The 25,614-nt window shown below is 39.4% G+C and overlaps 1 protein-coding gene across 1 annotated transcript; it reads left to right on the forward strand.

The window, feature by feature from the left end:
• The first annotated feature begins 1,251 nt into the window (after positions 1-1,251).
• Positions 1,252-25,311, forward strand: LOC140522991 (olfactory receptor 5V1-like). Its single transcript, XM_072638105.1, has 4 exons — positions 1,252-1,312; positions 2,916-3,872; positions 4,517-4,636; positions 25,178-25,311. The coding sequence occupies exons 1-4, from the start codon at positions 1,252-1,254 to the stop codon at positions 25,309-25,311; spliced, it is 1,272 nt and encodes a 423-aa protein (XP_072494206.1).
• Positions 25,312-25,614: the final 303 nt, after the last annotated feature.

Raw genomic sequence — 25,614 nt, forward strand, 5'->3', positions numbered from 1 at the left:
TCTGCAAAGGACTTGTTTCTCATATCTATTCTTTGGGGCCAAATTTGGTTATCATAATATCATAACATTCAGTTTCAACTGTTTTCTTATGGGATGTAGGGTGTATTGAGGGAAGACTTGTACTTCTGGTGTGAGGGTTGCTGAGTCCTTTTCAGGGCTCCTCCTCATCCATCTTTGGTATCCACCTGAGTCACCCAATTCTTTCCACAGGGTTTATCTCCAGGATAGTTCATCCATATCTAAGAAAGCAGGGTTTATCTCCATCAAAAGTAAAGCATAAGTGAAGCTAAGAAAGATACAAGATTCTTGGCTCAGTAAGAAAGCAGATGAAATTTAGTTTTACGTTGATAGTAATAATCCAAAGTGCTTTTATGGTGCCCTGAAGGCTATTTATGGGCTAAAGACCAATGATACATCTCAACTACTTGGTGCAGATGGAGCCACATTGATCAGTGATTAAGGACATGATCCCAGAGAGATAAGCTGAACTCCTACATAGCATTCTCAACAGAGCATCATCAATCAATGCTGAAACCATTGACTGTATACCTCAGGTTAAAGTCAATCCCAGTCTAGCTGAATTTCCAACTGAAGAAAAGGTTTTGAATGCCATTAGGCTCCTCTCATGTGGCAAAGCACCTGATGCTGATTCTATTTCAGCTGAGATTTACAAAGCAGGGAGTCCACTGCTCATACAAATGCTGTCTGAAATTTTCTAGCTTACATGGCAAGAGGAGTTTATCCCCCAGGAATTCAAGGATGCCTCCATTGTCCATCTATATAAAGATAAAGAAATAGATCATCTTGTGACAATTATAGGGGAATGTCTCTCTTAGTCATTGCTGGCAAGATTCTTGTCAGAGTCCTCCCTAATAGGCTGATTCTTAGCCTGGAGGAAGGTCATGAGAGTTAGTGTGGCTTCAGAAAGAGCCAAGAAATGGTCAATACAGTCTTTGCTGCTTGAGAATTCCAGGAGAAATGACAGGAGTAGAACAGAGGTCTGTATTCAACATTTTTCGATCTGACTTTGTCCTTTGGTACTAACAGTCATGAGGGCTTGTGGAAAATTATGTCAAAACTGAGTTACCCAGAGAAGTTCATCAGTGTTCTACATCAGTTTCATGATGGCATGCTTGGCTAGGTTGTGGATAATGGACAACGTTCTCAATCTTTCCCAGTCACCAATGGAGTGAAGCGAGGCTGTGTGCTTGTTCCCATTCTTTTTCATGACACTTTCAGCAATGTTGCCAGATGCCTTCAATGAGGACAAAAATAGTCAACTACTGCCTCAAGGTCAACTACTGCATTGATGGTAAATTATTTAATTTGAAAAGACTACAAGCCAAAACTAAAGTAGAGGGAGAGTTAGTACGTGACTTTTTGTTTGCAGATGATTGTGCACTTAATGCGGCCTCTGAGGCTGAGATCCAACAGAGTATAGATCAATTCTCTGCTGCCTGTGTTAATTTTGGCCTAACAATCAACACCAAGAAAATAGAAGAGAACTCCACCAGCCAGCACCACACAATCCACATATGGAATTATTAATTATAGCAAATGGAGAAATTTTGAATGCTGTGGATAAGTTCACTTACCTTGCCAAATGTTCTTTTTAGGGATGTCCACATAGATGATGAGACTGACACAGGCATTGCCAGGGCTAGCTCACGTTTGGGAGGATCTGAAGGAAAGTGTGGGAAAGAAAAGGTGTTAGACTGTCTACAAAACTGAAGATCTGCAGAGCCACTATGTGAACCTCATTGTTGTATGCTTGTGAAACCTGGACAGCCTCCCAGGAAACTGAATCACTTCTATTTGAATTGTCTTAGGAAGATTCTGAAGATCACCTAACAAGATAATGTACCAGATCTTGATATCTTTTCTTGAGCTAAACTGCCAAACATTCAAACTCTACTGCAGAGAGCACAACTCTGATGAGCTGGTCATTTGTTAAAATGACAAACAAGAAGACTGTTTTATGGGAAACTCATATAATGTAAAAATTCACATGGTGGTCAAAAGAAGTGATACAAGGACTCTCAAGGTCTCTGAAGAACTTTGGAATCGATTTCATGACATGGGAGACACTGGTAAAGGATCGCCCAGCATAGTATGCCTGCGTCAAAGAAGGCAACCTGCTCTACGAGAGAAGTCGAATTAATTTTAGTAGCTCAAAAGAAATTTGAGATGTGCAAATTTAGAGACCTCTCCACTCCAAACATTCACATGAACTATTTGTGCCCAACCTGTGCTAGAGTCTTCTGAGCTCCTATTGGTCTGATCAGTCACAGCTGGCCACGCTGTACCTTGACTCCAATATAGTGAGGTCATTTTGGTCTTCTTCAAGAATAAAGAACAACCACCAACCAACTATCATTGTTTTCTCCTTTGCTACTATTGTAGGCATTGTGTATGTTGTTTTCTTGGTTGTACTTACTTCACTCAGCATCAGTTCACACTTCTTTGTATTCATCATGTGTACCACGCTTGTTTAGACATTCCTCAATCGATAGGCATCTTTTTATATATCTATTTTCCTTTGCTTGCCTTTGTTTCAACAGTCTATTCCTACATTTTAAAAAAATGAAAAGGTTGAAACACTGCCTTTGCAACTAACCACATTATTCTGTTTTGATGACCCCCCTTCTTTTCTTTTTCATCGTAATTGGATAATGTATGTCTTTAGTATTATGGTTCAGATAAGGGGACTAGTCCAGGGTAGTACTTCACTGTGTACTTTGTCCTAATGGTGTTTTAGAAAAGAGAAAGTGTGAATGCAATGTTGGGACGGTGAGGTCGATTCTACTAACTGCTGTTACTATGGTGGGGATGGGGGCAATTTTCATCTTGTGAACTCTTCTCATGTTTGGTCTCAGTTTCCGTTGTCCAACTATTATATCTTCTTTTCTTTTCAGCCACCAAGGCATTCAAAGACAGGGAAAACCAAACAATTGTCATGGAATTCATCTTCCTGGGATTTTCAAACCACCCTGACCTTCAGGGATTGTTTTTTCTGTTGTTTTTGGTTATTTACTTGATAACAATCCTGGGAAACACTCTCATTTTAGCTGCAATTAGAATCAATCCTGTTCTTCACACCCCTATGTATTATTTTCTCAGCAACTTGTCCTTCCTGGACATCTGCTACACCTCCACCACTGTCCCCATCATTCTGGTGAACTTCTTCAGAGAGAGAAAGACCATCTCTTATGAAGGCTGCCTGTCCCAGGTCTTTTTCCTTGTTACCTTTGCAGGCTGTGAGTGTGTGCTGTTGGCTGTTATGGCTTACGATAGGTTTGTAGCCATTTGCCATCCATTACGTTACCCAGTTCTCATGAGCAAGAGGGTCTGTGCATATTTAGCAGTTGGGACCTGGTTGTATAGCTTCGTGAACTCACTGATGCACACAGTGCTCATGGCAACTCTCACTTTGTATGGTCCTAACCAGATCAGTCATTTTCTCTGTGATATCCCTCTCCTCTTGAAGCTCTCCTGCTCAGATACTTCAGCCAATGAGGCTGCACTCTATTTATCCAGTGCCACTGTTGGTCTGAGCCCCTGCCTGTTCACTGCTGTGTCCTATATACTCATTATCTCTGCCATCTTGAAAATCCAGTCTGCTCAAGGGCGAAAAAAAGCCTTCTCCACCTGTGCCTCTCATCTCACTGTGGTGGTCATCTACTATGGAACCATAAACTTCAACTATGACCGGCCCAGCACAGGCTACTCTCTGGATGTGGACATCCTGGCCTCTGTCATTTTCTGTATTGTCACCCCCATGTTAAATCCCATCATCTACAGCTTGAGAAATAAGGAAGTCAAGGATACCCTAAGGAAACTGTTTGAAGGGTGTATGTTGCCCAGTGGTTCAAGTGTTTAGATCAATGTGTCCCATACTATGGTGGGAATAAAAGAGAAGTTATAAAGTAGGTCATTATAAAGGACAGAAGTAATACATGTAACATGACCATATGTGAGACATGATATAGACATACAAATGTGCTCCACTAGATTTTCTGTTAACACGGTTGTTTTTTGAAGGGCAGAAAGGCAAGGAAATTGAGGTTAAGTGGCTTGTCCAAGGTCACACAGCTAGTAAATGTCTAAGGTCAGGGGGTTTTTTTGTTTGTTTGCTTGTTTTTTGAACTCGGATCCTCCTCACTCCGGGGCCTGTGCTCTATTCACTTCACCACCTTTCTGTCCCTGTCAACATGTTTTAAAATTGTTTTTAATAATCAAGTTACTAAATGCTATGTAGTAGTAGTGTCCTTACTAATAATTTTATTGGTCTTTGTGGGTCTTCCATATTTCTACAACAGCAGATTGTTTCTTTTAAATATAGATACTCATCTGTCCTACAAATACCCTACATATGGATAGGAACTTGGCTGGTAGTTTAACTCTCTACCTTGATCACTACACTCCTTTTTCCATGAAGTTTCTGGGGATAGCTAGGATGCCTAACTATTCCCCTAGTTGCAGGGGATATTTGAGATCCTCCTAGGCAATGCTGAAGATGTCAAGGTAACTTCTGACTTCCCACTCTCCTTCCATAGTCTCAGAAATCCCACCCCTACTGTTGTGACTGACCCAGGAGTGAGGGAGGAGTCCTCTGACCCATTCCCAGAGTCACAGAGTGAGACAGAGTCCTGAGTGAAAAGTTCAAGTAAGCCTTCCTGTAGAAGCAATGACATACAGAGGTTATTTCATTCACTGAAATTACTAGTGTTTGCCTGAATTTACTGAAAAGAATTGTTTCTTTGGTAACATTATGTAGAAGAACCTAAAGAGAAACCCAGTACATTTAGTTCAACTCCCTGCAATACATTTATCAAAAGTCTACTTTGTGCAGAACACAGTGCTAGGCACTGAAGGAGATCATTAAGAGCTGAATGCAAGTTCAATGTGAGCCCACAGTGTGATAGGGGAAGCCATAACACCAAAGGCAATCTGAGGCTTCACTGGTTTCAGTACAAGAAAGGTAATGGTTCTATTGATCATATGACAGCCCAAATATTATTTTCCATTTTTTTGTCTCATATTTTAGGAAGGACTGACAAACAGGAGCAAGTCCAAAAGAAGATAACCAGCATAGTAGGAGCACTGGAAACCATGGCCTTGGGAGCATGGGTCAAAAGAACAGGGGATAGTTAGCCTGCAGAAGGGAAAGCTTGATGTGCACAAATAGCTATACTCAAGTATTTCAAGGCTGTGGGATGGAAGAAAGGTTAGGTTTATTCTGTTTGATTCCAGGAGTAATGGGTGAAAGCTACAGAGAGTTCACTTTAGTCTCGATGATGTAGAGAAAAACTGAACAATGAGAACTAACTAGAAATAGAACGGGCTGCCTCAGTTGTAGTGAATTCCTTGTTATGGAATCGTGTTCATCCTTTGTTGCTGAAGCCATCAGAGAAATGATGACATGACTTGCACTTGACTTTGTTTTGAGTGAAGGAGGAGGGCTTCAGGGAAAGGTCAAACAGCTATGGGATGCCGTAGAGGGATTCCTATTCACGTATGAATTGTTTTAATATGGCCTTTGCGGTCCCTTCCAGGTCTGCGACTGTTGTTCTTATGGAATTTACAGTAGAGTTTGGAGGTAAGGAGTAGAGATTGATGAGACACGTGTACTAATAAGTATAATATTCACCAATACATTTTAAGTTCATGAAAAAGACACAAGAGAAGTGCTACCTGTGGTCCAAGGAGGAAAGATTATTATAAAGTAGGAGTATATAAATGTCTAACCCACTCTCCTCTGCTGTAATATTTACAATTTATGGGACTGTGTCTAAAATATCACATTTCATACTCCTCTAGTCCCACAGTTCCAAGCCTTCTAATGAGCATCATTTCTGTACTTTAGTCTCTTAAATTAACATAAGTTGTTAATGGGCTTCCAAGCTTTTGACTCCTTACATGACATTTTCAGATGATTTTTATCCCAGTTTAGAAGCAATAAAATATCATGAAAAAATGCCACATATTTGCTTCTTTTCACTTTAACTCTATGGATCTATGGACTGTCTCTGATATCTAATGGCATTGATCTTTGGTTATCAAAGGCAGCAAGAGGGGCAGAAAGGCCAAATGAAGAGAATCCAAGAACTGGGTGAAGCAAGAAGGGTAAGGCAAAAAAACAAAACAAAACAACTATTTTCAGTTCACAGTGAATCCATTAAATATGGAAAGTTGTAGGATGTGGATGTCATTGACCATTGAATCAATCAACAAGCATATATTAAGTGCTTACTATGTGCCAGGCACTTAGAAATACACAGAAAGGCAAAAATAATAAAAGCTTTCAAGGCTCTTACATTCTAAAGTAGGAGAGAACAAGTATGTAAAAAAGAGAGAGAGACACCCCCAGTTGGAAAGTATCTCAGAGGCCATCTAGCCCAAACTTCCCATTTTACAGATGATGAAGTTGAGGTTAGTTGCTTTGTCCAAAATCTCACAGGGAGTAAGCATCAAAGACAGGATTTAAACACAGGTCTCCTGACTCCAGAGACAGTCATTGTACAGTCATTCACTGTACCAAAGAATGTCTAATCCATTGGTTTTAAAAGTGTGGTCTGGGAACTCCTCCATATCCTAGGGACCTTATTAAGGAGTTTGAGAAGTCAAAATTCTTTTTACAACAATACAAAGACATTTTAATTTCTAATTTAGTAAATATCAGTAGATATAATCCATTTAAGGATCAGCTAGGTGATGTGGTAGATAAAGTGCTGAATCTGGAGTTAGGAAGATTCCTCTTCATGAGTTCAAATCTTGTTGCAGATACTTACTGTGTGCAGACACTTGGGCAAGTCACTTAACTGTGTTTGCCTCAGTTTCCTTATATGTAAAGCAAGCTAGAGAAGGAAATGTCAAATCATTCCAGTATCTTTGCTGAGAATACACCAAATGGGTCGTGAAGAGTTGGACATGACTGAAAAATGACTGAACAACAAATCACCCGCTTAAATAAAAGCTCTTTGAGGGACTTTTGACAATTTTTAAGCATGTAAAAGGATTCTGAGACCAAAAAGTTTTGAGAACTACTCTAGTCCAGTCCTCTCCCTTTGCAGATGGGGATACTTAGGATCTAAAAGGTTATGATCTGTGTAAGGTACCTAGGTGGTCCAGTGATAATAAACTCTTGCAACAAACATGAATATTTAAGTAAAACGAATTCCTGAATTGGAAATAATTCAATCCCAATAATCAAATACTTGGAATAATCAAATAAGCAATTGGAATAATAAAACAATTATATGTGTTAATCTGAACTCTGTGTCCATCCCTTCATTGTCAGTATCTTGGTAGCATGTGTCATTGTGAATCTTCTTGGATTATGACTGGTCATCGTATTGACCACAGTTTTTAAATCTTTCAAAATTGTTTGTCTTTATAATATTATTGCTATTGTATACACTGTTGTCTTGGTTCTGCTCACTTCACTCTCCATCAGTTCATACAAATCTTCCTGTATTTCTCTGAAACCATACCCTTCATCATTTCTGATAGTGTAATAGTATTCTGTCAGTCACATGCCACTTGTTCAGTTATTTTCTAATTTATGGGCAGCTTCTCTCTCTTAAATTTTAATCATTTTTGAACATATAGATCCTTTTCTTCTTTTTCTGATTTCTTTAGAGTATAGGCTTAGGAGTGGTATAACTAGTTCAAAAGGTATACACAATTTAATAATTTCTGGAACATAGTTCCAAATTGCTTTCTAGATTAGCTGAACCAGTCCACAGCTCCACCATCATTTCATTAATATACCTATTTTCTCTTATCTTTTGCTTCTAGTTTTGTGTTCTGGAGCCAAACAGAAAAAATCTATACACATTTACATATGATAATTCTTCATATTCCTGAAATTAGCTATTGTATGTCTCCTGTCTGAACATTAGATTCACCCGTATAGGGCATCTTAGCAAAAGTTACTCTTATTACCACCATTATTGGGTTTCTTTTATGTAAAATTCATCTAAATCCAGAAATAAGATAGTACCAGGGGCTTAGAATTTGTCATATTTTATATCCAGCGCACTCTACAATCTTTATTACTCAATTAGATGAGTCTTATACTTGAGACAATGAAGTAGCTTCATTTGAGAAAAGGAGTAGCTAGCTATAAATAGCTTTTAATTGAATTTACATGGGTTGGATTACCTTTTAAGACTCTTTCTGCTGTGAGATTCCATGAATCTGAGATCTCACAGAACCATTAGATTTGTAAATAGCAGTTGTATACAGTATAGTGAAGAATCTAGAGATCATATCATAAAGATCAATTGAAGGAATTGGGGATGCCTAGTCAGGAAAAGAGATGGCCTGGAGTAAGGATAGGGATAAGAAGGACTTGTTCTATAAAACTGAGCAATGGGTAAAAATTCTAGAGAAGATTCTGCTTCCATGTTAGGATGATATTCCTAATGATTCAGCTCACTGTAAGTGGGATAGGTGTCCTCACAAAGGAGTAGCTTTCCTCTCAACAGGAATCTTCAAGTCAAGTCACTATTCTCTTATAGGTTAGACTTCATTGGGACTGAAATTCCTTCCAAGTCTGAAAATCTGTGATTCTACGTATGTACTCTAGGCAAGTAGTTCTTTTAGGAAAAGAGAGCCAAGGGCACTTGGGCAATGAGACTAGATTTCCTCTTCAATTCAACACTTATTTCTGTTCTTCAGAGGTGCAATGGAATATAAGGTTCCTTGAGGGCAAGGATCGTTTAATTTTTTAAATTAAAGTGTCTGGTACATGACCTAATGAATGTAGATCTTCCTCTACTGACTCATTGTGGCATGTAGATGATCCTGAGCTTTGGAGGGCGATCCCCAAAAAAGATTCTGTGATAACATTTACATCTATCACTGAGACAAGAATAAGAATTCAATATGAATTTCACAAGTTAGACTAATGAGAGGCAGGGGATTATAGATCAATGCTTATTTAATTTTCACAAGCTAAATGGAATGCTGTAGGTACATGTATACATTACTGAATTATTATGGAAGAAAAATAAAGACCTTTAATCCAGGAAGGAACGTTTGGCAGGATGGAAGGTGTTGTGTTGTGATTGCAAGAGCACTCGCTGGACTAGCAATCAGGAGAGTTAGATTCTAGACCTGACTCTGAGATTTACCAGGTGGGAAAGCACACTCAAATGGGGAATGAATGTGGCCAGGAAACATATCTAGCCAAAATACATGTGTGGAGGGGCAACATGCTCACTCCAACACTACTAATGGCTTCCCGTGATGTCATTGTACTTCTCCTTCCAGGTCTCTTTCCCACCAGTTTCTGCCAAGGTTCTTTGTGGAGTAAAGGGGATGCAAATACAAAGAAAGAAACAATCCCTTCTTGAAGGAGCTTACATTCTAATGGGGATGATCACAAATACAGACCTATATTTGCAGGTAGATGCTACTTCCCTGGACAAAATTCCACAGGATGTGTTCTGTCTCTCAAACGCTACCCTAATATACCCATGGCTGGGGAGATTCTCTCTGCTTCTAACAACTGGGCGATTACAGTCTGTCTGTTGCTGGAGTTCCCTGCTTATTCCCACCCCTATTTCTGGGCTCCAAGGTGTTTTGTCAACATTGTCAAAAGCAGGATGTGCCAGGCATACAGTTGGCTCAATCACCTTGTCAAAGCAATGGCTCACACAAAGATGATAATTGATTTTTCTATGATGCAATAAATATTTTTTCAATCAATTCATTAGCAAGCATTTATTAAGTATCTACTGTTCATTAAGCTATTATGGCACCCAGGTGGCATAGTGGATAGAGTGAGGGTCCTGGAATGAGGAAGACTCTGGGTTCAAATCCTGCCTTAGATACTAACTGTGTGACCTTGAGTGAATCACTTAATTTCTCAGCCTCAGTTTTTCCATCTGCAAAATAAGGGTAATAACAGCCACTCACAGAGAGGCATGTTGTACAGATCAAGTGGAATTATAAGGTAAGGTGTTTCGTAAACCTTAAAGCACTACAGAAATGTTAGCTATTAGTAATAGTTGCATCTATCTGATAAGACTAAGAAAAATGATTATTTCTCTTGTATGAATAATTATTGATTAATTATAATATATGATATATTAATATAATATATATTAATAACTAATAATTATTGCATTAGGACCAAGGTTTTTCTCCTTACCTACTTCCTCATCCAGACATCAACCAGTGTGGAGAAATCTTGGGTAAAGACTTACCCAATTAGGCTGAAGAAACTGGTGAATTCCTGTTCATTGGGTTGTGTCTGGGGCAGAAGTGGATTCTCTTTTTGATAGAGGGACCAAGACTAGGCTATCCAAGTCATATACTTTCAAAGCCTTCATTAGAATAAGCTCACATCTCATGATAATATTCATTTTCTCACTGGTAACCAATAAGAGTTGATTGCCACCCTCAGGAACACCCACTCTTCCATGGGCATATGAACTGTGAGCCTATGAAGGGTCTTTGGCATTTGAGAGTGCCAATGACCTCTTTTTTTTTTTTATTAATAAACATGCTAGCTTTATTAATAAAATTATTAGATGACTCAGAAATTTTCTCTTGAACTTTTTAAATGTCACAAGGTTGTCATCAGCATCACACATGTAAAGTGTTTTGTAAAACTTAATGTACTATATAAATGCTAGTTATTATTTTATTCTTTGCCAGGCACAAAAATATAACAATCCCTAATCTCAAGGAGCTTATCGGTGTCCTAAAGCTGACACCCTTGCTCCTCCATTTCCCTCCCTGGGACTGAGACTTGAAAAACAAAATGGAAAAATACTTTAAACTTTGTTTCACAAAAACATTATTAATACATTATAACTCCTTTAATGCATTATAACTCCTAACATAAACTCCTTCAGAAAGTTACAGAACCCCACTGTAACATCATTGGGATGGAAAATATCAACATGTTTTGTGGATCTGATGTCCCCTATAAATTTGTTCTAAAGTTGTGTCTTTGTAGATCCAAAGTACAGTGGCAGACAGAATTGTGCATTTAGTAAGTGAGATGCCAATTGGGCATAAAGAATTGGCAGGGAGAGTTCTTCTGGGATGAATTTACTGAGCCAGATTCAAGCATCTGTTAAGCATTTTGAATCAACTCAACAAGCATCTATGAGGGTCTGGTCTGTATGAGGCACTGTGCTAGGTATGGAGGGAGATGCAAAGACAAAGAGGACTCAGCCCCTCTTCACGAGGAGCCTGTAGTCTTGCAGGGGAGATGATATATAGGGAACCCTTGGTGGCTCTTTGTTGCCATATGTGCTAGATCTATACAAATAACTAGAACATCGTCATGAACTAATGGTTTTTAAACTGGGGGAATAGCATAACTAGAGCTATTCAAGAGTTTGCAACGCATTAGAAAAGGGCAGTCTAGTGTGTTGATTGAACTACCTTGCTCTCCTCAGTCTTTTCTGCCCATTTTTTGGTAGTCTGAAATATAAGAATGGACTAGAGGTGTGTCTTGCTGGTTTACAAAGAAATGAACCCCTCAGTGAGGGAAGGTCAGCTCAGATCAACAACTTCCAACTCATTATTGGACATTCCTCAGAATTTCACCTGAAGTGCTAATCATAGAATCTATCCTTTTTCTTACAAATTAAGTTTTAAACTTAGTAATCATAAAAAAAAAATAAACATTTCAATGTAAAAAGAATGAGAGCATTTAAAAGCTGAAATTTTATTACATATAGTTTTTAGGAAATATATGTCACATATAGAATTTAACAAAGTAGTAACAAAACTTTGTTTTTGCTTTCTTCTATACTTTTTATTTTATTCTGTGAATTTTAAAATGTTTTATTATCTTTTTTTCTTTTATTTATCACTACTGACAAACCTGGTACCATTCCCCAGCAGAAGCCCTTTCTTGTAATTAATATGTATAGTAATGGCTAGCATTTGTATGCTGCTTTACAGTACAGTAGGGTGCTTTACAAATACGAGTTTCACAACAACCCTGGGGGATAGGTGTCATTGTTATCCTCATTTTACAGTTGAGGAAACTGAGGCAGCCAGCAGTTAAGTGACTTATCCAGGGTCACACAACCAGTAAATATCTGAGGCTAGAGTGAAATTTGTTTTCATAGGAAAACAACCGTGTTAAAGAATGCATGTCTAGTTTATCAACATTCCATTAAGAGGAGGTATGTTTACTCATTAGTTTGGGGTGGGGCAGGGAGTTTGGTTTGCTTCTAGAATAGATTTTTAAGGTTTTTTAAGAAGTTGTTTTTCTTAATTTTATTGTTGTCATCACATACATTATCTCCTGGTTCTGTTTATTTCATTCATTGTACAAATCTTCCTGTGGTTCTCTGTATCCATCATATTTGTCATTTCTTACAGCACAGTAATATTCCATTACAAGCACATATCACAAATTCTTCAGCTGTTCTTCTATGAATGACTATCTATTTTGTTTCCAGGTCCTTCCTACTCATTAAATATGTTTTCAGTCTTTGTCTATGTACATACACTCTTCCCTCATACCTCTTCCAGGTTTATATTTCCACACTATTGAGATATTTACATTGGGAATTCTGAGTCAAGGTAAAAAATCCTTCTTTCTTATACAATTATAATGAATTAACTTTGTCACTGCGACTCTGTATCTTTGGCACTTTCTTTTGACCAGTTGCCCACAGTATTAGTTTTGGGGATCCTTAAAGGGAAAAAAAAACAACTGTAACACTCTTTAGTATGACTCATAATGGACAGAATACTGGGATTAAATAGATTTGAGTTTGAATCCCCACTCCCATATTTAACTAATAGAGTGATTGATTATGGCCATGCCCCTTGGCCTCTATGAGCCTCGGGCAATTCTCTAAAAAGACCTAATAAATCAGTGGTTCTTAAAGTGTAGTCCAGGACTAGAGGTCTCTAAGATCCTTTCAGGAGCTCCCTGAGATCAAAACTATTTTCATAATAATACCAAGACATTTTAATTTCTGATACATTAAATATTGATAGATACACCACAACACAATAAACAAAAGCTCTTTTTTAAAAGTATAAAGGGGTCCAGAGACTAAAAAGTTTGAGAACCAATTTACTAAGTTATAGAAGTGTCATCACACATCTGACAGGTGGGGAAAGGTATAGATCATTAAAGTAGAAAGATGAAAATGCAGTTTAAAAATCTGTCCAAATTTGATACTCTACTTAGTGAGTTTATTTTTATTAAAATCATAGTGGAAGAGATTTTTTTCCCCATCTATGCTCCAAGGGTTTACACAGTCAAAGCAATTACACTGATTTATTCCCATTTTGTTATTGCCTTTGAGAAAGGAAACCCCTTAAGGTTAGTCAACAAAACATTTCCAATTTTCTTAATGCAAATTATTCTTGTCTCTCTTAAGACCTTTAGGCTGTTAACTTTCCAGCATAAATTTACATTTATTTATTTATTTTAAAATTTATTTCTTAGCTAACTTCATTGCTGAGTCTCAACTGAATCTGAAATACTTTAAGTTCCATGAGGCTCTAAGATCTGGAGTTTTGAATGAGAGGTGTATTGAGGAGATGGTGCTGGGTAAATGTTTAACAATCCATCCTCCGGAGGAAAAATTGTACCTGGGACACATTTTTAAGCTTAATATGCATTATTAACATTCTCTCTACTACTTTCTTAATTCCAGTCAACAAAACAGTACATCAAAGTTAAGATTTGTAATTTGCCGATTTCTGAGTTATAAATGCTCATGCAGAAAATTGGCTTACCAGATGATTGGAGCTGGTTCCAGAAAAACCCCTGGATGTATTTCTTTCTGTAGCTAACCAAGTGTCTATTCACAAACCAGTCTGAAAAAAATTGGGATTGAACTCGTCAACAATATCATTGTGCATATTTAAGTGTTAGACCTTTTTAATTTTTTTTAAAACCGAATTTGATCAGTTGTTCTGTATGTGCCCCCTTTTCTTTTCTGACACTTGTGACCACCCTATTGTAGGCTTTCATCACTTCAGGCTGGGACTAGTTCAACAGCCTACTGGTTGATCTCCCTCCCTCTCCCCATGCCAGTCCAGCTTCCATTCAGCTATCAAATTGGTCTTTCTAAAGTTCAGATCTGGCTATGTCACCATCACCCCCTAATCCCCTACTCAATCAACTCCAGTGGCTGCAGGTTACCTTCAGGATCAAACATAAAATTCTCTATTTGACTTATAAAGCCCTTTATAACCTGCTCCCTTTCTACGTTTCTAGGCTTCTTACACCTCACTCATCCCCATGGACTCTATGATATAAATACACTGACCTCCTCATCTTTCCTCTCACAGGATCCTCCATCCCCCAATTCTAAGAATTCACTGGCTGTTGGCCAATATCTAGAATTCTCTTCCTCCTCCTCTCCATCTCCTGGCTGCCTGTTCTGGCTTCCTTCAATTTCAGGCTAAAATTCTACCTTCAGCAATGAGCTTTTTCCAATTCCCCTTAATGCTAGTGCCTTTCTTCTGTTGATTATATCCATTTTCTCCTGTCTAAATCTTATTTGTTATTTTCTTAGTCTCTATTAGTTTAAGGGCAGGGAGTGTTTTTACATTTTTGCCTTTGTATGCCCAGTATTTAAGACAGTGCTTAGCACATAGTAGGTGCTTTGAAAATGTTGACAGTTGACTTTCATTTCTAACTCCAAGTTTCCTATTCAATGTGAATAGGTCTCAGTATCCTGCTCCCCTTTACTTCCAGGAAAGAGTTGGGGATCCCAATCTTAATTGATGTATATGTACTACCTTTCTCTGGTAAGACCTCATTACCATCTCCAAAGTTCTTCCTTGGAGATAGTCTGTATACCAGATAACTTGAGACTTTCTTACCTAGATAATTTTCCACAGACTTTGTTCTTCCTTTCCTGTGGTAAAACTGTAATGGATCAAACTCAAAACTTTGATACAAATGCCATATGCTAGCCAACTACTGTGCACCATTGGAGGAGATTGGAAGCTACTAGAGGATTTGATTATTGAAGGCAATTAATGCATTTGTTTTAATGACTCAGTCTGACCACAGTGCCATCACAGTCCAGCAGGACCTACTCTTCTTCCCCAAAATGATATTAACTCAGAACCCTAATTAGGTTCAAAGATTTGCTTGATGAGAGTATAATCAGAGATTAGCCTATGAAATGCCATCAAAATTATCAAGCCCCCAAAATCACCATCATCCATAGCTCTCCATCATCTATGACTGCATACTCTTCTTTGTGCAGGGCCATTTGGCGCAGTCAACCTAGGCACTTAAGACTTTTTAATAGTGCTATTTTCCATTGTTCTACCCAACTTCTTAAAGCATTTTTTCTACTTTCACTGCAAACTGAACATGTCCAAAACCAAACTCATCATAGATATAGAGCTGAAAGAGACGCTAGAGATCATACGGTCTAAACTCTTCATTTTAAAGATAAGGAAACAGAAGCCTAAAAAGGTTTAAATCGAATCCCTCCTCCTTGCGACAGCTATTACTGTTGTGTCCTCGCTGAAGTTTCTGTTCTTTAGCCTAAATACGTTGAGTTCTTCCCTTTTATTTTTATATGTCATGATCTCAAACCCCTTCACTCTCTCTTCCTGGCCTTTTGGGCTTAAGTTCGCTTGTACTGTTGTACTATCTCTATCTTTCCATCTTCTCCACAAGATACTTTATCAAAAGCTTTGCTGTAATCTAGATAAATGGTATCTACTATATTCCTCTTATCCATCAGTTGAGCAATCTTGTCACAAAACAAAACTGATTTATTCTTTCAATTCTGTACTGCCTTCCAAGTACACATAAAAACCACTCTCCCTAGGGTTAGGTTTCTGGGATTCTGGCAAATCTGCAGCTAAAAACTTAGAAAGTAAAAGTTGCTCTCCATGGGCAACATTCACATGAATTCAGTCAATAATATTTAGACAGAAAGGTTGTTGTTTGTTCTTCAAACAAAACAAATGACTGATGTGAATTTATTTGTGGAAACTGAGGAGTTCATAATGTCAATTTAGGATCAGGTTATTGCCACCCAAAATTATAGAAGGGTCATCCTTATGGAGCTCAGACTTTTTGGTAAATGAATATTATGCAAAGAAATAGAAACTAAGCAACACATGGCTGCAGGCTACAAAAATTAGCATCTACAGAATATCTAAGAGGCAGTTGGGTGGTACAATGGATAGAGGGCTGGGCAGGCAGACTCATCTTCATATGTTCAGATCCAGTCTCAGATACTCACTAGCTGTGTGACTCTTGGCAATGCACTTAATCCTTTTTACCTCAGTTTCCTTATTTGGAAAAAAAAAAGTTGAAGAAGGAAATGGCAAACTACTCCAGTATCTTTGCCAAGAAAACCCGAAATGGGGTCATAAAGAGTCAGAGGTGACTGAAAAGTGACTGAATAACAAGTACACAGAATATCGAATAAGACATAGCCCGGTAGCTAGAATTATACATCAGAAGATTTCTATCTTTCAAGGACTGACAGATGACAAATTCTCACATACAAATACGGATCTCAAGATACCCTGGAGAACTCATCCAATAAACTGTACTAGAATTGGACCATTTGATCACAGACCAAGCTGTTGCCCACAATTTCCCAGTCATAAGACTGATCCATAAAAATTTAAGAACATTTTAAATTGATGTCTCCATACCAAATATCCATAATCTCTGAGCTGTGTGGAGGGGAAAGCTTTCAAAATACTGAAATCTAGAATAAATCAAATTCATGTGGGAATAGGATGAGATATATAGCATTCCAATCATCCTATATGATACTGCAAAATGCTCTTAGTGGGCCTACAGAAGATCAGCTTAAATCCGCATATTTTCATTCAGCTACAAAATGTGTTTATTTTATCTACCTGTACAATAATCCACAGAACTTTAATATAAAATAATAATAGCAACATAATGGCTTGTCCTGGGACCAGGAACATGCTGGGGCTAGCTTGTAATAGCTTGTGAGACCTGTTTGTTAAATTTTCACTATGAGCACTTACATCTCAGAAATTGGCAAATGCTACAAACCACAGCTTGGTTTATTGCTTTGTTGATTATCTAAGCTTGATAAAGTGATGGCTAAAATATTAATAATGCAGATTAAATTTTAGAAATATGTCTACACACATTTTCCCCCTTGAGAGCTGGTTGTTAAACATAAACCAGAAAACCCCTACCCAGGATTGGACTTCATTAAACAAGATTAAAATTATTTTTCTTTTTAAAAAAGTTTTATTGATATTTTCTTCTTACATTATAAACATTGACAGATTATTCCTAATCTGTAAGAGGTCTCTTTTAACAAAGCAAAACTAACAATAGTTCATCTGAAAAGAGATAACAACAGAATATTATTTTTCTCCAATAAATTGTAGCATTAATATAGAACCTCAAGATTGGCAAAGCACTTTACTTATGTCACTTGAGTTTCATAACAACTCAGAGAGGTGGATATTATAGACCTCAATATCCCTATTTTATAGATATTCCTCTTGCTAACGCTACCCTTTTATTATTATAGTTTTCTTATCAACAGACCTTGCAACCCTGACCTGTTTGGGAACCTGATCAGTGATTATGTTTATGTTCCCCATATGTTGTCTGACTCCTACTGCATTCTCATTGCTAGAATTTTGTGTGCTCACTGTGCTTGTACCCTGGTCAATCTGTCATAATCTGTGCTGATAGATGTTATGACTATGATGTCTGTTATGTATTCTCTTTAACCAGGTGATACAAAGGATTCTTACATCTGCAGGGACATCTCTCTTCCATGGTTCTTTGATAAATGAATTACTTGCTGTCTTTCTCTTGTCTTGTATCATTTCAATCACTTGGTACAAAGTCCATAGCATAGGTACCAAAGAGGTCATGACTGTGGATACTGAAGTAAAAGCTGCCATTACCTCTGACTCTTCATTCCCTTTTTGGTACAAAATTCCTCATTGACCTCTTTGCCAACTCTCTCCTTCTCCTCTCTAGCCTCACTCTAGGATGAAGCACCTAAAGGTGAAAAAAAGATTTGGTCCAAGTTGGATACTATCCCTGACTCAGAGATATCATCTGGAAATTCCCTGATGGTCACCCAATGACCCTTTGTTCACTCCTTCCCACGTTGGAAGTTCTTTCTCACTCAGTTGTGAGATGTCCCAAGGTGGATGCTCAGAAACATCCCCTAAAGGGGGATGAGGGGGATGTTCAGTAACATTAAGAAGTCTTGATTTTCCCCAGGCTTCTCCTCCCTCACAACAAAAATCTACTTTGTTTGCCACATCTTCCGCCAGCATAACCCTGGGGAACTCTTCTCATAGAATCTTGCTTTATATCCAAGGGTACTTAGTCTTTCTCCATACACATTTTACTGACCTGCCCTAATCTCAGAGATACAAACCGGCACTGCTCATGATCTGCCTCTTGGTGGGTGACCTGAAACATTGCCCTGCTAGAAAGATAACATCGTTATGATGACCAAGAGGTTGCTCCCTGCTTTGGATATGGACAGTGACCAGGGGTCCCATTTTACAGGTTAAATGCTCCAAAAGGTTTGTGCCATTCCAGGTATCCCTCAAAAATTGCCTAGCTCATACCACCATGGAGCAATGGAAAAGTGGAGAGAACCAACCAAGATAGACAGACGGACAGATAGACTGGACAAGGTACGTGCAAAAACACTGCATACAAGAAAACATCTCCCGGAACATCAAAGTGTACCTCCTTTCTAAGTATCATGAGTAAACCTCATTAGCTTTTTCAGGATTGTAACTTCTAGATGACATCTCAGACCTGTCCACCTCCCTAAAATACTACTGCATTGTAAGAACCAAATTTATAAGCTCTATCTTGTCACAGACAAGGTAGGAAGTCTCTTCTTCCTATCAGTAAGGTCCTATACATAATCTTCATTAAGGTGACTGGACCTGTAACTTTGTTAAAATGTTCTATGACATATCTTAATCTGTAAGGATCCCTTTCTGTCTAAAAACCTAACACCTACCTACTTCTTACAGAAGGTAGGATTTGAGGTGAGTCTTGAAGGAAGCCAGGGAAGCTGGGGGTGTAGATGAAGGCATGGGGAGCAGCCACTGAAAAGGCATGGAGACAGGAGATGGGGTATCCTATGTGAGAAACAGCATGGAGACCTGTATGCCTGTATCCTAGACTATGTGTAGAGAGGATTAAAGAGTAAGAAGATGGGAAAGGGAGGAAAGGGCTATGGTCTGAAGAATGTTAAAGGCCAAACAGAGGATTTTAATATATGGGGGAAATACCCTAAAATGGTAAAGCTTTTGTTATACTAAGATTATAATTCCCAGGGTCTATATGCAGAAGAAAAATTAGGTGACACATCCACAACAAAAGGAATGTCTCCTCACCCAAAGGGTTGCCATATCTTGATAATTTCCAAGAAGGGATATAAACTAGTTTTGCCCCATACTATGCTGCAAAGACCATGCAGACACCTCCCCAAGAAAAGCTTTTGAAAAATTCATCAATGAGCCCAACACAAAAGTCCATGATATTTCCTTTGCAATCCTGGCTTTATGACAAATTGCCCTTGAAAACTCCATGGCCTTAGATATGTGCTGGCCCCTAAAGGGGTGATATACAAGTCATTCTGCTCTGAATGTTTCATTTACATCTTCATACAGTGAAAAAACTGAGGAACATACTCCTTCTTTGCAGAAAGACCTAGAGGAATTGGAGAAGTCCAAATTCCAACCTATAGATTACCTCCTTTGAGACTAGTTCCTGATTCCCAAATCTCAGTAACTGGGTAAATTCATTTGTCTGAATTCAGTGACTCCTTTCCTTTGTAGGATTTGTATGTTGCTATTATATGGGGCTATATTCTGTCTTATATCATACTTGACTAAGAAACCTTAAAACTGGAATAACTGTTCAAGGAATGAATGATGAAAAAAACAAAAACAGAAATGAAAAGCAACAATGATTAAGCGATCGCAACTTTTATAGGTGACCAAAAGTGAGGAGGAAGGAAAAAAAAATCCTCAAAGAGGGGATGACAGAGTTAAAGCTGTCCTGCCCTTGACTTCACAAATGAAACTAAAGGGAACACCTAGAGCATATCATTAAAATGTCTAGGAAGCCTCTGAAGACCTACAAGAACTGCTCAGCCAACAAGTCTTATCTAGCTTGCTTTACTGATGTGTAGCTATTATTAATAATAGTACTCATTGTGCATGTCCATAACATTTCCTATTGGAAGACAGCTCATAATCTCTTTAATCACAGAGAAATTTAGTCTGCTGCCTCTTGTTATGTATTAAATAGATTTGTTCCTAATACACAACTCTTGGTGCCTCCCAACTATACTTTTCTGTACAATTTCAAGAAATTTCTCTGACAAAAGAGAATAAAGTTATTCCCCTCCCACCATCTATTAGACTCTCTTCTACCCATTTATTTTTAATTAGCATTGAGGGAGGGAAGTGTCTCCGTGGCCAAAACACTGGAATTGGAGTTATGAAGATCTGAGTTCAAATTCAAACTCAGACACTTCCTAGCTTTCTCCCTACAGAGCAGAGGAAGCATAACCTCTTCAATAAGGCATAAGAGCAAGCAAGTCATTTAACATTTGTCGGCCTCCATCTTTTCATATGTAAAATGGGGATAGTGATAACACCTACCACTCAGGCTTGTTCTGAGGATAAAATGAGATATTTGTATAGCACTTGGTGCTTATGTCTTTCCCTGATGGTAAGCATTGTTCTTCCTCATCTTAAAGGATGGGAGGAGATATCTGTTCACCAAGAAAGTAACCTTCTATGGTCTTATTTTTTTTCCCTTTTCTGGGCATTTTCCCAGCCAGTGACTTGACTTCTGAGTATCATCTCCACACCCACCTTGCCTCCAGATCCACCCAGCTAGTGCTTTGGGTCTGAGATTCAAATGCTGCTTCCCAGCCTTAAGGCTTTGGCAGGGGCAGGGCTGCTATTCAGTGTGAGATTAAGTTCAGCTGCTCTGGTGGGGGCAGGGCCGCCACACGGGGCTCAGTTCCCTCATGGGGTTTATGTGGAGACCTTCAACAATGGATCTGGGCTCCTGCCTGCTTTGGGAGCCCCTGTCCACTGCTGCTGCTGTCTCTCAAGGGGGCCTGAGTTATGGGGACACTCCACTCCCCTCTCTGCTGGCCGAAAAGACCCTCACACTGACCTTTGGTGCCTGTGGGTGGAGGGACCTGCGTGGCTGCTGGAGATTCTGTCCCTGAAGCCTGCTCAGATCTGCTCCTCTCAGTGCCGTGTGGCCAAGGCAGGGCTGGGCTCTGCTCTGGGTCCGGTGTGCGATGGACCTTTGGTGTCAGTTTTTCAGGTCTCTCTGGAACAGAAATCTCCTCTGCTCTGTTGTTCTGTGGCTTCTGCTGCTCCAGAATTTGTTGGGAGTTCTTCTTTACAGGTATTTTATGGGCTGTGGGTTTGGAGTTAGCATATGTGTATCTTTCTACTCCGCCATCTTGGCTCCTCTAGATGAATTATCTTGCTGGTAAATCCTGTGGAGTTCTCATTTTTCATTTAGCAGCTTCTGAATTTCTCCATCATTTTCATCAAACCAGCCTTGGTGTTTGCAAGTGTTCTGACCCAGATGAACAAATGCAGTGCTGTACACCAAATCTCTGAGAGCTGGCCACTCCTTTTCTGCTCCACTGTTGCCAACAGTGTGTTGGCTCAACTTTCCCTCCAAGTCAGCAGCAAACTGTTCATGCTCAGAGAACAGCTCTAATTTGTTGACATTAATTCTTCTGCTAGTCATTTTGCCTTGGGGGTGGCGCCTTTGGAATGTGAATATTTAGCTTGGAAAGGATAAGTCTAATGATGTTTTCAGCCATGTTGACAAATGCTTCCAATGAGGATGAACACAGCATCAAGGTCAACTGCTGTACTGATGGTAAGTTATTCCATTTGAAAAGGTTACAAGCCAAGATCAAAGTGGAGGGAGCGTTGGTGCATGATTTTCTGTTTGCAGATGATTGTGCACTCCATGAAGCTTCTGAAGCTGAAATGCAACAAAGTATGGATCAATTCTCTGCTGCCTGTGCTAATTTTGGCCTAATAATTAACATAAAAAAACACAGGTGCCCCATCAGCCACCACCACACCATCCATACATGGAACCATCAGTTACAACAAATGGAGAAGTTTTGAATGCTGTGGATAAGTTCACTTATCTTGGTAGTGTACTTTCCAGGGATGTACACATTGACAATGAAGTTGATGCATGCGTTGCCAGAGCTAGCTCAGTGTTTGAGAGGCTCCGAAGAAAGGTTTGGGAGAGAAGAGGTATTAGACTGACTACCAAATTAAAGGTCTACAGAGCCATTGTGCTGACCTCATTGTTATATTCTTGTGAAACATGGACAGTCTACCAGCACCATGCCAGGAAAATGAATTGTTTCCATTTGAACTGTCTTAGGAAGATTCTGAAGATCACCTGGAAGGATAAGGTACCAGACACTGAAGTCCTTGTTTGAGCTGAACTACCAAGTATTCAAACTATGCTTCAGAGAGCACATCTCCACTGGACTGGCCATGTTGTTCAAATGCAAAATTTACGCTTGCCAAAAAGACTATTTTATGGAGAACTTGCATGGGGCAGGTGATCACATGGTGGCCAAAAGAAACGATACAAGGACACTCTCAAAGTCTCTCTCAAGAATTTTGAATTTGACTGCACAACATGGGAGACACTGGCACAGGACCACTCAGCATGGTGTGTCCACATAAGAAAAGGTGCTGTGCTCTTTGAGCAAAGCAGAATTGAGACAGCACAAGGTAAACACAGGATGCACAAATTTGGGGTATCCACCCCAAATATTCATATGGACTATCTATGCCCAAACTGTGGTAGAGCATTCCAAGCTCATATTGGTCTGATCAGTCACAGTCAAACACACTGAAATTTCACTTTACAAGGGTGATGTCATTTTGGTCCTCTTTGAAGACAAAGGACAGCAACCAACTAACCAACCAACTCCATCAATTTCATTACTCAGAGTGTATGTTAAGTAATGGGGAAGGAAGACAAGGCAAAGTCAGTATCATCCAGACCATATTGAAAATGGAAAGGAGTTAAAAGGAACTTTCTTATTCTAAGTTAGAAAGTACACTGAACCCACAGAGAGGCTGCCTAAAGATGTTAAAAGATCAACAATCTAAGCCTGAAGATGTCTGCCTAAAGCTTGGTTGACTGTGGCTTATGCATAGAGCCAGGGCTCCAGAAATAACTTTCTCCAAGCAGGAAGAGATAGCATAGTCCCTCCAATAGGGCAAAAGAGGGACTGAAAAGGCTTTCTAAAACCAAGCAGCTGAGTCCCTAGCTCAGTCAATAAAGCAGTCTTCCCAGAGACATCGTCAGAGGATATCAGGGGCATTTCACAGGAGCAAAGAGCAGTATCGGGATGCACCATTTGTCCTTGCCATGTCTGCTCCATCCACAAATGCTCCCTTTGTGTCTTCTCTGCCCATGCATGTGTCTTAACTATATGTCTGTTCACTCACACTCGGGTATATGTCCTCTTTCCCACAGGTAGTCTGGTTACCTATTTGCAAGTGTCCCCTGATTTGTCTGGGGACACTTTGGTCACTTATTTTGCCATGTTGTTTGATTTCAATTAGTATTTCCTCTTATTGGCTGATAAAAGAAATATATCAAGAAAGGATCATGAACTCTGATTTTGAGTGAATGTTGTCCCACACTCAATCTGATATGCCTCCAACCTGGGGGAAACAGTCCTGAGAGTTCACAGGTGAAGGAGAGCTCCAGGTGCTATAAGTATACGTTGAGACTAGATTGTAAGGTCCATTAGGGCAGGGGCCTCTCTCAGTGCCTGGTGCTGTGTGATATGGATGGCAGGCACTTAATAAATCTTCACTAAATTGAAATTTAAAGCACCAGAATTGGCTAGGGCATGGGGGGGCAGGGGAAGAGGTTGTTGTCCTTCATTCTCAAAGTGTACCAAAATGACATCACCATGTTGGAGTCAAGATACAATGTGTCCAGCTATGGCTGATCAGACCATAAGAACCCAGAAGGCTCTATGATATATTGAGCACAAATAGTCCACATGAACATTTGGAGTGGAGATGTCTCTAAATTTGAGCATCTTGTTTCTTTTGAGCTATTCCAATTCTGCTTTGCTCATAGATGTGGCATGGTACAACTGGCAATTGTATTGTCATTCATTCCTTTGGGGAGGCATACAAGCTTAAAGACTAGATTAGTTTTGATTTCAAAACCTTTGCCAGCTTCATCATGCTCCTCTTTGCTTTGGCCAGTCCAGAAGAGCATGTATCCAGCTCCAACTTCAATAACTTAACCTTCATTTGCCAGCCTTGTTTCACTCAGGGCTACTACTGGGACATGATACCTACTGTGTACTCTCTCCACAAGAAATGTTCATCTTTCAGGTCTACTGGATTTCATGTTGTCTATACATATGGGCACATTCCATGTACCAATGGTGAGTGGAATCATCTTCACAAAAGTTTTTGTACTTTTTCTTTTTGTGTGTGTTTCAATGGCAGGGTGCAATCTCCACCTGCCAAAGTCGGCAGGCCAAGATTGCGTAAAGCAGACAATTTTTAGGGTGCCTTTTCTAGTCCCTTTCTTACACCAGGAGGTGAGCAGTACAGTCCTTAAAAGGCAGCTTAGACACCCAAGGGACTGTGGAATCCCTCTGGTGCTTCCAGTGAAAAGACAACCCTATGGCCTAGGCTGCCAATGGGCAGGGTTGTGACTACAGTTCCCAGAGTATCCACATCTGCTGCTTCATCACTTGCCTGTCACCACAGGGCTTTGAGACAGGTAAAAATGTAAAATGGTATGGGTGATGTCTTGATTCAAGCGTAAATTGTATTTGTGTGAGACAAAGCTGGGCAAAGTCATTGCCCTCACTCTCTTCCAAAGTAATCAAGGTTCAGTGGCAAAAAAGTCAAGATAATTGGTAATGGCTTGGGATGCAGTGGAGGACCTTGGCATCTTCAATGCCTAACCAAGCTCTAAGTGTTCCACAGCTCCTGCTTCAACTACCTTCATGACTGTGGGGACAACTTGTTCTTATTTGCCCATTCCACCAGGGGAAGTCTTCACATACTTAGGGCAGACACCCCTCTAACTCATGAAGGGTTTGGAATCTATTACCCTCAACTTGATTTAACTTGTCTGCTAAAACAGATTACCAGGGTGTGGCTACAGCACGTGTTCAGTTTCTTGGAGTCACAGGTGAGAGTTGGGTGTATGAAGTGGACACCAAGGACAGAAAGCAGCCCTGCAAAGCCCTCACCAGCAGAGATATTAGTCCTCCCTGAACATACTCTATACTCTAGGGAAAGAAAATAAAATGCCAGAACTATATCATAAGTGAAACTCAGAAATGTTGACAAAGAAATAATGCTGGAAAGGGTTCAAAAAGATGATTCTCAGGGTCCCTTTGCTCTTGAACATTCTGTGAACCTCTGACCCTGGGGGAAAAGGAAAGCTTCATTGCTTGGGGCACTAAAGAGGAGCTAGTCCAGAGATTCAAGAAAATAACCTCAGGGACTAAAGCCTGCTCTGGCCTCTAGGGATTGACCAGGCTAATAGGAAACAACCAGGTTTGTAAATTGGAGCTC

Source organism: Notamacropus eugenii, chromosome 2 (genome assembly GCF_028372415.1).
Source record: "Notamacropus eugenii isolate mMacEug1 chromosome 2, mMacEug1.pri_v2, whole genome shotgun sequence".
NCBI lineage: Eukaryota > Metazoa > Chordata > Mammalia > Diprotodontia > Macropodidae > Notamacropus > Notamacropus eugenii.